At 40.5% G+C, this 16,908-nt stretch overlaps 1 protein-coding gene across 3 annotated transcripts in view; it reads left to right on the top strand.

Annotated features, from left to right (window-relative positions):
* The window catches only part of HIVEP2 (HIVEP zinc finger 2), a 304,455-nt gene that overhangs the window by 249,101 nt on the left and 38,446 nt on the right, over positions 1–16,908 (top strand). For all 3 annotated transcript variants that reach the window (XM_075339798.1, XM_075339799.1, XM_075339800.1), the window contains one exon: positions 4,625–9,994. In XM_075339798.1, the coding sequence (XP_075195913.1) occupies positions 4,922–9,994 (5,073 nt within the window). In that variant the 5' untranslated portion in view covers positions 4,625–4,921. The remainder of the gene's footprint in view (positions 1–4,624; positions 9,995–16,908) is intronic.

Genomic DNA, 16,908 nt, shown 5'->3' with positions numbered 1-16,908 from the left:
CTACAGGCCTGTTCTGCCCAGTTTAGAGCCATCACAGACCCTGCCAGCGAGTCAGCTGCTTCATTAGACCTCAGCTCGGCAGAGCAGATCTTCGTTTTCTGTCGAAAGACTTGACTGCTGCTGTTGTGCCGATTGACAGCCGACTCCGCGCCATTATGCAGCAGTGACCTGGCTGTCAGTCAGCATGAGATCAGCAGTAACAGCTTGTCAACAGAGCAGACCGGTAGAGGAGCAGCTCCTCCATCATCGTGATGTCACCGTAAACTGCAGAATTGCGGCCAGAACAAGTATGTCCTTATTAACAACCTACCTGCTTATAAGTTCTTAGGCCCAACAGAAAAAAAATACTCCCTGATAACCCCTTAAATGATCTTCTTAAACTTAATATTAACATTCTTACCAAAGCCTTTCAATTGAGCATTGTAACATATTATGTATATTACTACTCGTATTGCAATATGGTAGTCTGATTTTTTTTTTTTTTTACTAGAGTATTATACTTCCATAGATTTACTAATTCTGTCTAAAAGTATAAATGTAGAAAATACAGTCAAAGCTGCCTAAAATCTATCATGGCGGCTTAAGAAATTAAATTTGGTGCATATGTGGTACACATTAGATTCTCTATGTTTTAATGCCACTTCTTGGGTGGTGTAGTTTAGACTAGTATGTTTCTAAAAAGATTGCCTAAAAAGATGCTGCATCGAACCCATTTTGTAGCTCGACAAAACAACACCCTCTTTTTGAGACAATTTAGAAAAGTTTCAAAAATTATGCAAACATCTGTTATTTTTGGTGAATTTTATTGATACATTTTTCTAAAATTATTTTATGCCAGAATTCCCATCATTGATTTACTTATTTTTTTTTAAAAAAAATAATAATTTGAAATAAAAGAATAGGTATTTGCCCTGGCAATCTCCCTGTATAATCAGTAGTGTTGTTGTAGGATTGATTCAGGCACTAGCTACACATTAAGGCCATATTCACAAGTTCGGTATTTGGTCAGTATTTTACATCAGTATCTGTAAGACAAAACCAGTAGGGGGGTGGGGAAATGCCCACTGGTGCCCGTGTATCTATTATACTTTTCCTCTTATTGTTCCACTCCTGATTTTTACCTACAAATACTGAGGTAATATGCTGACCTAATACTGGTAGTTTGAACGTGGTCTTGGAGGTCGATTCATTAAAATGTTTATGCCAGAAATTAACAAAGTTTTTTCACAACTAGCTTCACTTAAGTGGGTGGAGCATGGGCATGACACATTGTGGCTAAGTCAGACCATCTAATTCATGAAGATCTACTCTGGTGGCAACAGAGGTTGCATATAGAGTGGCTTACACTACGTGAAGCAGAGCAGAAGGGGATGGGGATTTGTAAAATTTATATGAGCATAGACTTTTTCAATTTAATTCTTGTGCAAAGGGCAGCGCTTGCCTAATAAGAGGGAATGATTTGGCATTAGAGGAAAGGAGAACAGTAGTAAGTGTGATAAGATGAGTATGTGAAAAGGTATTGTATAGGTCTAGCTAGGATATTATAAGTATGAGTGATCTCATATTAGATAGGGCTGGATGCGGGAAATTTTTTTATGTTGGCAATGGCAAGAGGCGTTGAGAATGTGAAAGTGGCATTCCAATACAAAAAATGTTTCCCAGAGTTAACACACTAAGGCCTGTTTTCACACGTCAGTGATTCTGGTACGTTTGTGCTTTTTTTAAAACGTACCAGAATCACTGACATACGCAGACCCATTATAATCAATGCGTCTGCTCATACATCAGTGATTTTTTTGCAGCGTGCATGCGTGGCCGTGATTCTGCACGGAGACAAGTCAGTTTTTTTATGGCATCACTGATGACCCACGGACCACACTATGGTATGATCCGTGTGTGATCAATGAAACACATACCAGAAAATCACGGACATATTAAATATTAAATATTTTCAACTTACCTTGCCTGCGATTCGCTGTGCAGCCTCTGCTCGCGGCAGCTTCTGCCTGGCTCATGAATATTCATGAGAGCAGGAAAACCCGACCAGGAAGTAGGTGCTGAGAGCAGTGGGCGGACGCTGCTGAGCTGGAGACTTCAGCACCATGGACAGCAGCAGTGAAGGCAGGTGAGCAATGTCCATATGCAATCACGGATCACAGATCACGGATTGCACATGGACAACCCATGTGTGCCGTGAATCACGGAACACGGAGGGACATGTGCGTGTTTTACATGTCAGTGAAGAACGTCTGTGTTTTTCACTGACAAGTGAAACGGGCCTTAAAGGGGGGGATAGTTGGGTGCTTTTGAAGGATAAGGACATTTTGGGTCTGAGAATACATTTCGATGGGTGAAACATTACCATGCTGTGGTGCTCGGTACTCATAATAAGCATTTTGATGCTCAGATGGGCTCAACTATTTTAACCGAGTATAATGGAAGTCTATGGGGAACTTGACAACTTTTCCGGAAGATTGTCAAAATGCTTGTTACGAGTACTGAGCACTCGGGGATGGTAGTACCTGCTCATCACTAATGATAAGCTCTGTCTTTTTCATGTATTGTATCAGGTGGCCTATTTGAGATGAATAAGGAAATTGCTAATCGGCAAAGCCACAAGTGTTTAGATTAGAAACAGACCATAATTAGGGATAAGCGAACTGCTCAATGCTCGGGTGCTCATTAAGTCTAACGAGCATTTTGATGCTCGGGTCCTTGGTACTCATTTACAGGGTAAAATAGAAGACAATAGGGAGCTCAAACATTTTTCGGGAAAATCTTCCAGAAAAATGTTCGAGTTCTCCATTGGCTTCCATTATACTCTGTAAACAAGTACTGAGCACCTGAGCATCAAAATGCTCCTTAGACTTACCAAGCACCGAGCAGTTAGCTCATCCCTAAAAAATATTTTCAATACCAACTATATGAAGACAGCACCCAAATATAAGTTGACGGACTTGAGTAAACTGATATGGTTAGGTGGAGAAAAGAAGAGTACTAAGTACTGTGTTTTGTCATTTCAGAAACATTAGGAGAAGATCTAAGAATTAACTAACTTTTCTTCTCTCCGAGGATATCATGGAATTATCTGGCTAAATAGTTACTAAAACATTCTGGTTGGCTGATGATGATGTCAGTGTAGCAATTTTCTTACTCTATTTTATCTCTTACTTTTCAGAAAAAAGTTTATTTTATATTGACTGAGACTCATTCATTCTGTAGGTTTCTCAAATTTAGGCATGAACTGAGTCTAATCAGCCAATTACCGGGGTGTTTTAGTAGCTAGGTGACTAGGCTATTACAGGAAAATTCACACTCGTGCTGCTATTTTTTAAATGACGTGAATGAGCGGTTATGGGAAGTGTTTTCTTCTTAGATCTTTTTTTAAACTCAAGCTGGCAGAATACATCTTAAGTATTTCAGTCCATTACACTTAAAGTGACCCCTGCAGAGTGTTTCTAATTGCTTACCTTAGTCCCCTCAGTCCATGGGTGCTTATTGGAACCCTATCGCAAATGTTTTTTTGGTCTTGGATAGGTTGCATTACAAAGCCCTCTTACTTTTCTCTATTAAAATGAATACTAATCCATATCTAACCATTGAATACTAATTCAATAACTAAATAGACAAAATCTTACAATATAAAAAATAATAAGTAACAAAAAGGATCTACTTTTTGTAAACAATTTTTATCTTCAAAAATATATTTTTTATAGAAAGCTAAATAACTCAACTCTTGTTCACCAGTTTTACATTAGATTATCTGGTCTGTAAGTAGTTTACAATAGATATGCATCTTATGCTTTTTTGTCAGTGATCATTTAATATTTTAGGTAAAATTCCTTATGCCTTTTTTTTTAGGCTCTGTTCACACGAGTCTTTTTTGGTAAGTTATTGCTTTGGTTTTTTTAGCTGCAGATTTGCCTTGGTTGTATGCAAATCAATGCTAATAAAAAGCTGCTTTTTACAGTCCCTGCAAAGTCTATGAGATTTCTGAAATCTCATGCACACACACACCTGCAAATTTTTTCCTGGCTTTTGTCAAATACCTGCATTTTTGCTGCAGATTTCAAATTATGAGCATGTCAGTTCTTTGCAGCGTTTTTGCAATGTTTTTTAATGCTGCAACCCATTTTGTAGAAAAAAACGCACCAAAAACGCCACCTAGATATGCACCAAAAACGCAGATGACTCAAAGGAGATTTCCTGCCACAAAATCACATTTTGGTCAGGAAAAAAATTACCAAAAAGCCCTGTGTGAACACAGGCCTTAACATGATATATGGCAGCATAGTGATTAAGGGTTTAGCACTGTTGTCTTGTAGTTATGGGGTTTTGGGTTCTAATGTGACCATGAACAACATGCATGCATTGTTTTGTATGCTCTCTCGGTGTTTGTGTGGGTTTCGTCTGGATACTCAAACTACTCTAACACTTCAAAGAAATACTGGTAGGGATTTTAGATTGTGGTCCCCAATCTGGACAGTGTGTGATGACAATTTGTAGTATATATGTCAGCACTGTATAAGCAATAATATTTAATATTCTAAGATTAAGGTTGGACAATATTCATTGGAAAATGTTTTTATACTGTAATTCTGATTTTCTTTTTTATGTTTTATAGGTTGTGTATGTATGCCATCACTCAAAAGAATTGCACGTTAAGCATACAGATCTCCCTGGATTATCCATATCTTGAGTGACAACATTTTTCAACCACATTTTTGAAGCTTTTGGGCATGCACGAACCTTTTGATTAATGAATATATACCGCTTCATGGAGAATTTTATAAAAATCCATTCTGGTGACTTGATAAAAAGGAAAATGGCAGTGACTCTGATTTAATGAGCAAAGTCAGTCACACTCCATGTGTCTGTATAGCATTAAAGTAAGCTAGCACTGAAGACCAACTTAATCAAAATGGACTCTGGAGACACCATATTAGAGCAAGAATCTACCTCAAGGTGTGGAGAATCCGAGAAAGTATCAAGCAGATGGAGACAAGAGCATCCAGCTGTGGTTACAATGAGCACTTATGACAGTCACGAAGGAGAAAGACAAGCTAACCCTGAACTGATTGGAAACCCAACATCAGTACAGCATTACAGTTCTTTAAAAGTAGGATCACAAAATGAAAGTAGCCAGCAGATGTCAGGAAAGCAATATGCACAGAAGCGTTCTGGCTCCTATTCTCATCGGCATTCACTTTCTTTTCCCCAGCATACTCTGCACCAACAGAGGTTAGTGCACAGTGCTAAGCCTCATCAGAGCCTTGAAGGACATGCTTATCCATATCACAGTCGTTTGCCTGTTGCCTCAGAGGACTTATTCCTTCGTATTCAAGGACAAGGTGCAGAATTTTCCAGAAAGAAATTTTCACTTGCTTCGTCATATAGCCAATATTCACAGAAGTCTATCGATCAGCCAGAAGACACTCACAGGAAGGAGCAAAAGCCCAAAAAGCCTGGCAAATATATATGTCCGTATTGTACACGGGCCTGTGCCAAACCAAGTGTGTTGAAGAAACATATAAGATCTCACACTGGAGAGCGTCCCTATCCATGTGTACCCTGTGGTTTTTCATTCAAAACGAAAAGCAACTTATATAAGCACAGGAAGTCACATGCACATGCCATTAAAGCAGGATTAGTTCCTTTTACAGACTCTGGTGTGTCCAAATTAGACCTTGAGGCTTCTTGCATTGATGTAGAAAATGAAATACATTCTGATGGGGAACAAAGTACAGACACTGATGAAGAGACATTGTTGCTAGTTGAAGAATCTGAAAAACTTAGCCCCATTTCACAAATTCCATTGGATGTGAGTGTTAGAAGTGGGGAACTCATAGATCCAGGTTTCCATACTTCAGAGGAATCATTAGGAGGCCCAATGAAAGTGCCAATACTGATAATCCCTAAGAGTGGCATCCACCTACCTAGTGAAAGCTCACATTATGTGACACCTGATTTAATGCACAACCCGTCATTAAGTGGAAAAAGTGATGAACTACATACTGCTAGGCAAAAACTTGCACTAAAGCTTACGGAAAAGAAAGGGCATGACTATGAGAAATCCTTAAATCTCTTGAGCCCCCATAGTAAAGGAAGTACAGACTCTGGTTATTTTTCTCGATCTGAAAGTGCAGAGCAAAATATAAGTCCTCCAAACACCAATGCAACCTCTTATGAAGAAATTATCTTTGGGAAATACTGTAGACTTAGCCCTAGATCTTCGCTACAAAGTCAGGAAGGCAGTGCATCCATTGTCAACTCCAGTATGATTGAGGAACATATCTCACAGTTTATGACAAAGAGGGATTTAGATCATACCAAGTTAAAAAGTATGAAGTCAAGATTATCTGGAATCCATACTTCTGATTTGCAAAAAACACACCTCATCGGAGAATCTCCTGAAAAAGAAACAAAGGTCTACTCAGAAATGCCACAGGGCCAAACAGCAGTGTTTTTGGAGCCTTCTGGAGAGACATCAACACTTATAAGAAGCAATTCAATGCCAACATCTTCTGGTGTGAGTTTAAGTGTCCCTACATCTATTAGAGGAAGTCACTCATTTGATGAACGCATGACAGGTTCTGATGATGTGTTTTATCCAGGTCCAACAGGTATTTCTCATCAAAGACTCCTAAGGAGGCAAGGTGCTTTTGAGTTACCATTGGTCTTGGAAGGTCATTCTGAGTTTGATGCATATTCCAGAATGTCAAAAAATGCTGCTGTTGCTTATTGCAGGAAAACAATGCATGATAAACCTGTTTCATCGAAAGAAAAGAAGATGGCTTCAGTATATGAATATGTCTCAGGAATGCAACCTAAAAGGTGGGATGATTATGAAGTTCACAAACAAGGATACCGAGATGTACAGTATATAGGTGGAATGAAACCTGGGGAATATTTTGTAGATGTTACAGCACCTTCTCCTCCTCGGTTTGGAACAACAATTGAAAACAGAAAACGTAGAAAAGAAAAGAGTGTTGGAGATGAGGAAGATATTTCTATGCCTAGCAGTTCAGCAAGCAGCCCTGTGATTTTGGATTTTGATACAAAATCACCAAGTCAAGAACCTGCTAGAATTGGATTCTCAATTTCAGGGCAAGAATATGTTTACAGTGGTCCACAAGACCGTTTTGACATTTGTCGATCACATCAGCAAATTGGAAGTCCTGTTACTGTGTTAGATGAATCATCTTCAGACACAGATAGGGTAGTAGATATAACCAGTAGGAAACCTCCTGGTAACGTCATATCAGTAATACAACACACTAACTCTTTGAGTAGACCTAACTCTTTTGAAAGATCTGAATCTACAGAACTTCTTTCTATCCAGCCAGATAAGGCCTGCTCTCCCTCTGAAACTTGTGACAGTGGAAATACAATGTCTTCTATGAGTCCAGAGTGGACTCAGACACCAGAACTTACTGAATCTACAGGAAGACCATCTCCATCTCAACACCAGCAACAGTCTACATATCACATGCCACCTAAATTGGTACGTCAACATAATATCACAGTACCTGAGATTCGAGTTACAGAGGAACCCGACAAACCTGAAAAAGAACCAGAAATTCCTGTCAAAGAGCCTGAAAAAACGCAAGAAGAATTTCAATGGCCCCAAAGAAGTGAAACACTGTCTCAACTACCTGCAGAGAAATTGCCACCAAAGAAGAAGCGCCTTCGATTGGCAGACATGGAAAATTCATCTGGGGAATCTAGCTTTGAGTCGACAGCAACAAGTTTGTCTCGCAGTCCAAGTCAAGAAAGTAACTTATCCCACAGCTCTAGTTTCTCAATGTCTTTTGACAGGGAAGAAATAATAAAGTCTACAGTCGCTGCAAAGCAGGATGAAATTGGTAGGCCACCTGAATTTTTAACTGTTCCTCCAGGTACTTACTCACTTTCCGTACCCAGCCACCACCATCAAAAAGAAATGAGACGGTCTTCTTCTGAGCAGATACCATGTCCTAGTTTAAGTGAGATTCCAGAAATAAGGAGTAAATCTTTTGACTATGGAAACCTAACACATGCATCTGTCCCTGGTGCCATCACTACAACCTTGTCGCCAGCCCGTGAACGTAAAAAATGCTTTCTCATTCGTCAAGCTTCTTTTAGTGGATTCCCTGAAAATTCTCAGTCAGAGCAAGAACAACTTGGGAACCAAGATCAGCCTGATGCAGCCTATACAAATCGTAGGTCTTCACAGATTGCATGGCAGCGTTCTTCATCGTCATCTTTATCAGGTTCCATAAATCTCCCTGACGAATCTCTAAATCTAGTTGTTGGTACATCTGCCCAACCTACCTGTACCTCATCACATTATTCACAGCAGTCGATTACAAGTCATGATGTGTTGAGAAATCCTCTAGGACCACCATCTTCTTACATCGCCAAAAGACATTTGCCAGAACAGCAGCATTTATTTCCACATTCTGAGAAAATTTTATATCCACCAGTTCATAACACATTTCAGTTACCTTACACTTCTGTTTGCATGGCTCAAATGCCAACTCATCCTCCTCTATTGTGGCCATCGTGTATAGATCCTTTGCAGAGACATTTCCAGCATCATTTACAATCTTTACAAAACACATATTTCAAGCCTCCTACACAGTCAGAGCTGCAATCGTCCTTTTACCTCGGTACTACTCCAGATCCTATTGTATGCAAGTCTCTTAGTTATCTTCATAGTATGGAAAAATGCTATCAACCATATATAGAGTCATCCTCATCATCCTCTAAGAAATCTAAAAATATTCTTTCAAAACTACAGAGAGATCACAGTGGTGGTTCAAGTGATTCTTCTACTGATCAACAGCTATCTATGTCTCCAAGTGCTGGCTCACTTCAGCCTTTGTCAGGACCTGTTGTTCCAGTTAGGATTCAAACACATGTGCCATCATATGGTAGTGTCATGTATACTAGCATTTCACAAATTATTGTTACTCACTCACAAATTAATAATCCATCCATTGTAATCTGCTGCAAAGTGGATGGAAGTACATCACAAAGAGTAATGGCAACAAGTGCATCCATGAAAGGTCTAGGATTCAACATAGCCCAAATGCTAGCACCTTGTGGAGAACTGGAACAATATCCTTTATGGAAAGTGCCACAGACATTGCCATTAGGCTTAGATTCTACAATCCCTTTATGTTTGGTGTCTAGTTCTGATAATGCATCATCTTTCGGAGGTGGCAAACGTATGCTCTCTCCTGCAAGTAGTCTAGAACTATTCATGGAAACAAAACAACAAAAACGAGTAAAAGATGAAAAGATGTATGGACAAATTGTTAAAGAATTAAGTGCAGTAGAATTGACTAATTCAGACATAAAAAAGAATTTGTCACGAACCTCAAAACCTCAGTTGGTAAGACAGGGAAGAACATTAGAGCAAAAAGACACTTCTTCAGTCACTCATACACCTTCACCTTCACTATCAAATTCACCCATAAGCACATCGCCTTGTGTTGAAAAAACGTTGTCGGACTCGAAGTCCAGTGATGCTCCTGAAGGTGAAGGTCGAATGTCACCAGATGAGTTTTACGATGAGGACACAGCTTCGGATATGAGCTTAAGTCCACAAAGATCATCAAGTGAAATTCTTGAAGATGAACCACTGAAAGACAAAAAACGTTCTGTAGGAATATTAATGCAGATGTCACAAAAGTCCTCTTCAACAGAGGAAGTACAGCAAATTCTCCAGTTCCCAAGCCTGAGGACTACAACTACTGTCAGCTGGTGTTTCCTTAACTATGCCAAACCCAACCACACAGAACAGGAATCACTGAAGTCATCTGTTTATGCTGCATGGTGTATTAGCTCTTGCAATCCCAACCCTTCAGGCCTTAGTACGAGAACATCATTATCACTTCTGAGGTCCAAGCAGAAGAATACGGGTGAAGTTTACACCATGGCTGCTATGCACAGATCTGGTGCTGGAAAACTAACTTCTTCAAGTGTATGGAAACTGCAGTTCGCAAAGGTAAGATGTAATATATTAGAAGTATTTTTCACTAAGTTAGAAACCATGTACAATTGGCACATACTTCTGGATTTTTTTCTGATGTGTGTGCAGAACATGTAGAACAAACTTGGTGTCAACAAAGTCTTGGTGTCAACAAACAAGCACTTTAAGCAAACAGTGATATATCCATATTTTATATATTCAGACTTATCATGACTCTGTTCACATTGTGTTAGTGGCCTCTGTTTAACATGTAAGTCAGTAAGAGCCGCATACATTGTCATACGTGAACCCTTGGACATTAGCTGCAACAAATATACATAAACCATGAGATGAACATTTCTTACTGAATACCAATAAATAGATGAGCGTGGTCTACTACACTATTCCATCCTCTTTTGTTTTTTTTTTATTTTTGCTGTATACTCACTTATACCAGCCAGACGGAGTGTTCTTTTATCCTCCATCACGCCAATTGTTCCTTATGGATGCACATAGTGTGCACGTCAGAGGCTTATGCTGGTGTATGTGCTAAGTAGAATCACAAAACATGATGTAAACACAGCTTAATGGATAGAAATGTAAATTCCCACTGCAAAATGAATTAGCTAACTGATGTTACAGTGTCCTAATTTCCAATGCATTCATGAGATCCTTTCTTCTGTACTTTTATTCATTAAAAAAAGTTACATCCCAGTAACGAACAATCACTTGGGAAAAGACTAGATTCCCATATATAGCATTTTTAGTATGTTTTCATCACATTATTTCCAGATTTTTTTTTAGTAAAACCAAAGAAGTCAATTGTTTGCTCATTTTATAGGTTTTTTTTTTTATTTGCCGCTTTAATTTCCATGCCTGTCTATCTCAAAATACAGAAGTAGGATTTTTTAGGTTGTTTTTTTTTACTCCTGAGGTGTAACTGTTGTTAAGGTGGTGTCACACATAGCGACGACGACAACGACGTCGCTGCTAAGTCACCATTTTCTGTGACGTAGCAGCGACGTCCCATCGCTGTTGCTGTGTGTGACATCCAGCAACGACCTGGCCCCTGCTGTGAGGTCACCGGTCGTTGCTGAATGTCCTGCTTCATTTTTTGGACGTTGCTGTCCCGCTCTGACAGCGAGAGAGCGACGAACTGAAGCGAGCTGGGAGCCGGCGTCTGGCAGCCTGCGGTAAGCTGTGACCACGGTAAACATCGGGTAACCAAGAAGCACTTTCCTTGGTTACCCGATATTTACTTTATTTACTAGCGTCCGCCGCTCTCACTCTGCCAGTGCCGGCTGCCTGCTCCCTGCATACGTAGCTGGAGTACACATCGGGTATTTAACCCGATGTGTACTCTGGGTAGGAGTGCAGGGAGCCAGCGCTAAGCGGTGTGCTCTCACGCTGCCAGTCCCTGCTCCCTGCACACGTAGCTGGAGTACACATCGGTTAATTAACCCGATGTGTACTCTGGCTAGGAGTGCAGGGAACAGGGAGCCGGCACTGGCAGCGTGAGAACGGTGGACGCTGGTAACTAAGGTAAGTATCGGGTAACCAAGAGAAGTGCTTTCCTTGGTTACCCGATATTTACCTTAGTTATGCTTCCACGCATCGCTGCTGGCTGGGGGCTGGTCACTGGTCGCTGGTGAGATCTGCCTGATTGACAGCTCACCAGCGAGCATGTAATGACGCAGCAGCGATCCTGATAAGGTCAGGTCGCTGGTCGTGATCGCTGCTGCGTCGCTATGTGTGACACCACCTTTACAGGAGAACTTGCAGCAGAATGTGTGTCAGCCTCTAGCTTCCCCATCATCTACACACCATAATATTATGTAAGCACTAACTATCCCCTCCAGTAATAGGAATGTCTGTATTCACGGAAGACAGATTTTACCTGGTGAATTGAGAATTTTGAAAATTAATGATCATTCCTGGCAGAGAAGGAAGCAGATTTCTCCTAGAATATTCTAAAAGTTTCCTATTTTCATGTGTATTCTTGATTTATAAATAAAAATTAAACGACAGTTACTCTTTGACATAACAATTTTTTGTTTCTTCATTTTAAGCCCACAAAAAATGTTTGAGAAGGCATAAGAAATGTTTGATAATGTGCTAGAATCTGTTTCCAGTTTATGATTACAAAAACAAGAAAATAACAAAATGGTAGAAAGAAGCACATTGATACTCTTAAAGGAGTTGTCCACTACTTGGACAACTCCTCTCATTCTCCATGTTTTGTCCTATTAAATTAACAAAGCTTATACTCAACTCATGTGCTAGTGCCGGTCCAGAGGTGCCAGCACTCATGTTCCTGGGGTTCAAGTCAAGTTGTTACTTATGTGAGCGCCACGCCCAATCCCCGCCGCCAGCTTCTTTCTCTCTTCCTTTAGACCAGAGGTCTCAAACACGCGGCTTGCGGGCTGCATGCGGCCCCTCAGGCTGCTTCGTGCGGCCCGCAGGCCCGTCGCCCTGTTCACTATCGCGGCCGGTGCAAGGGCCGCAATCACTTTCTGCGCTTTATGTCAGATGATTGTTTTGCCAGGGTTGCGCTCAGAGTCCATAACATAAATCGCTGACAGGGGCTGCGGCCCTGCACCGGCCGCGATAGTCAACGGGGGCACGGGTCTGCAGACAGCAAGAAGCAGAGATGAGGCAGCCGAGGGAACCCGGGGTAGGTGAGAAGAATGGTGTGGGGGTTTTTTGTGTGTGTATGTGAAGGACAGCACATTAACCCCTTAGCGACCTATGATGTACTGGGTACGTCATGTCTCCCTGGTACTTAAGGACCCATGACGTATCCAGTACGTCATGGCGAAATCGCAACCCCGAAGCCCCGGTGGCTGCGTTCGCTGCAAATATCTTAGATTCGGGAAGAAGGGGACCTCTGCCTGACCTCAGGAGGGGTGGTGCCTCATCCCCGGACCTATGGAGGCTGTGATTGGCTGACGAACGCCGCTCAGCCAATCACAGCCACTGTAATGTTTCAGCCATTGAAAATATATGAACATTGAAATCCTACCATGATCAGTGCAGCTGTAGCACTGATCATTAGCTGGAGCTGGGTAACCTCTGTTTCACCCGCCCCCAGCTCTGACTGGAGAGACTGGCCTTGTGATCGATCTCTCCAATCACTGTGGATCTGGGGCCAGAGACCGCTCCCCTCAGCTTCACTCCGGGGTCTGTGGAAGCAGAGGAGAGCGATCGGTAAGTTATAGCGCCACTGCCCCCTTTCAGCTGCCGCCGCCACTGCCCTTCCCCCCCACCCATTACTACAGGATGGGCACATTACTATAGAATAGGGACAAGGCTGGGGACATTACTAAAGGATGGGGACATTACAATGATGGGCACAATACTATTGGATGGGGACATTACTATAGAATGGGGACAAGGCTGTCGACATTACTATAGGATGGGGACTAGGATGGGGCACAGTACTACAGGATGGGGACATTACTACAAGGGGACAAGGATGGGAAACATTACTATAGAATAGGAATAAGGCTGGGGACATTACTAAAGGATGGGGAAATTACAAGGATGGGCACAATACTATTGGATGGGGACATTACTATAGAATGGGGACAAGGCTGGGGACATTACTATATGATGGGGACAGTACTACAGGATAGGGACATTACTACTTGGGGACAAGGATGGGAAACATTACTATAGGATAGGGATAAGGCTGAGGACATTACTATAGGATAGGGACATTACTATAGGATGGGCACATTACTATAGGATGGGGACAAGGTTGGCACATTACTATAGGATGCGGACATTACTATAGGATGGTGACAAGGTTGGCACATTACTATAGGATGGGGACATTACTGTAGGATGGGGACATTACTATAGGATGGGGCCATTACAATAGGATGGGAACAAGATTTGCACATTACTATAGGATGGGGACATTACTGTAGGATGGGGACATTACTATAGGATGGGGCCATTACAATAGGATGGAAACAAGGTTGGCACATTACTATAGGATGCGGACATTACTATAGGATGGGGACAAGGTTGGCACATTACTATAGGATGGGTACATTACTGTAGGATGGATGGGCATATTACTAGAAAATGGAACAACTATATGATGGGGACAGTATTACAGGATAGGGAGATTGCTTCAAGGGGAAAAAGGATGGGAAAACATTACTATAAGATGGGGACAAGGATGGACACATTACTACAGGATGGGCACATTACTATAAGTTGGGGACATTACTGTAGGATGGGGACAAGGATGAGACACATTACTACAGGATGGGCACATTACGATAAGATGGGGACAAGGATGAGACATATTACTACAAGATGGGGACAAGGATGGGGCACATTACTATAGGATAGGGACAAGAATGAGACACATTACTACAAAATGGGGACAAGGATGGGGCACAAAACTACAAGGGTGCAAGGATGGGCACATTACAACAAGATGGGGAACATTACTAAAAGATGTTGGCAAAAATTTCTATACTTTGCTAATTGTAACACTATTAGTTACAAGAAAGGGATAAAATGTAAAAAAAAAAAAACAAAAAAAAACCTCTAAAAAAGGAATGATATTTTTTTTTACAATCAAAATTTTTTATGTATATATTTAAACAAAGAATGTGCACATTTGTTATAATAAACAAATGAAAACTGTTCAAAATCAGGGATCCAAAGGTGTGTAAAAAAAATATATATATATATATATATGGTACCAATAAAAATATCACTTTGTCTTGCAAAGAATGCGGCCCCCTAAATAATTTTTTTTCCTCTGTGTGGCCCATACACCCAGCCGATTTTGAGACCCCTGCTTTAGACGTATGAGTAATCAACAGGAGTGAGAGCTTTCGACTGCCGCTCACTTGCTGTTAATTATTTATATGCCAAAAGTCGGGGAGAGAGAAGCCAGCAATGAATGGACACAGGGCTCGTATAACATAAAAACCTAACATAAACTCCTGGAACGTAACACCCAACACCGCTGGGACATTATAAGCACGGGAGGTGAGTATAAGCTTTTTTATTATAATGGGGCCAAACATGGGGAATGAGAAGGGGTTGGACTAGTAGTGGACAATTCCTTTAAGTTGATGAGGACAATTTTTCACTTTTGTATTTTTTTTTTCTCCCCTCCTTCCAAGAGCCATAACTTTTTTATTTTTCCATTGACATAGCTTGTTTTTTGCTGGACAAGTTCTAGTTTTGAATGACAACATTCATTTTACCACATAATGTACTGAAAAAAACCATAAAGAATAATCCAATTGTAGTAAAATTGTAAAAAAAAAATAATTTTGCTATTGCTTTTTGGTTTGTAAAAGTGACATTTGAATAGGATTCTTTAAGTCAATACAAGGATGGTAGTACCAAACATAAGGGTTTTTTTTATTTGCCATAGCGGTTAAACAAATTGCAATGTATTGTGACATTTTCAAAGGGTAAACAGCTAGGCTGAGTTCACATGACCTGTAGCCATCCTTTATGATGGATCCATTAGAGATCAGTTTGCAAAAATGTTGTGCAAACATAACTTTTTTATCTATTGTTAAATAATGAATGTCAGCCAGATCTGTTTTTAACATGTAGAGTCTATGGACAATGAATCTGTTAACTGATTGCTCTTTATTGTTCATTTGTAACGGATCTGTTAAGAAAACAACGGTTCAGTTACAAATAAAACTCAGCGTAACAAGAGAAATTGACGTTGTGGATTTGAAACATGTACCGCAGGTCAGTTTACATTGAGTAAAAGAAAAGCACATTGGGCATGAGATTTATATAAATCCCATCCACTTTATTACAACTATAAGATGTTGTGTTTTTGACATAGCGAAAATACGCAGCTTCAAAAACTCACCAACAACTCATCATGGGCACACAGCCTAAATACTTTTTTGAAATCTGATTTCCCTTGTAACTGGGTCTGGTAAATTAGCCCCAGCTACAAGCAAATTCAGCTGCTTGCCTGCATAGTAGAGTTGACTACATATTCTAGGGTCAAGCAGTTCCTGATGCCTTGTCAAGGGAGGAATTTGCGTTGAATGACAGCCTCACCACATCTCCCTCACATGATCACTGCATTTGAGGAGAATGCATCTTCATCATTTCTTATAACTGTATACACCAGGGGTCTCAAACTCGGCTGAATATATGGGCCACACAAAAAAAAAAGAGAAAAAATTAGAGGGGCCGTTTTTTGTAGGACAAAGTGATACTTTTAGTGATACTATATTTTTTTCTATGTATCTTTTCATCATTTTTAACATTTTTGCCATGTTTATTTTATTTTTTTTAAATGTCATTCATTGTATGTGTTATAGTACATTTTATTACTTGTGTCGTTACAAGTGGTGATAACTTTTTTGTTTACTTCAGTTTATTTATAAAACAGCCTTTTTAGTGGCAAAATATTTTTTCATGCCTTATTCTGAATTTATTTTTGTCATTCCCCCCCCCCCCATTTGACCACATACAGTAATATTGTTTTACAATTAGCAATATATAGTAAATCTGGCCAACATCTTGTAGTAATGTCCCCATTCTGGTCCCTATCTTCTAGTAATGCCCCATCCTTGTCCCCTTCTAATATCCTCATCCTGGTCCCCTTGTAGTAATGTCTCCCATCCTTGTCCTCATCTTCTAGTAATGCGTTCATTCTTTTCCCTCCTTGTAGTAATGTGCTCATCTTTGTCCTTATTTTGTAGTAATGTCCCCAACCTGGTCCCCATCTTGTAGTAATGCCCCATCCGAGTCCCCCTTTTGTAGTAATATCCTTATCCTGGTCCCTTGTAGTAATGTCCCCCATCCTTGTCCTCATCGTCTAGTAATGTTCCCATTCTTGTCCTCTTCTTGTAGTAATGTGTCCGTCCTTATCTTCATATTGTAGTAATTCCCCATCCTTGTCCCCATAGAGTACTAATGCACCTTCATGGTCCCAT

Source organism: Anomaloglossus baeobatrachus, chromosome 3, assembly GCF_048569485.1.
Source record: "Anomaloglossus baeobatrachus isolate aAnoBae1 chromosome 3, aAnoBae1.hap1, whole genome shotgun sequence".
Taxonomy (NCBI): Eukaryota; Metazoa; Chordata; class Amphibia; order Anura; family Aromobatidae; genus Anomaloglossus; species Anomaloglossus baeobatrachus.
This window is presented reverse-complemented; position numbering and strand designations above follow the sequence as displayed.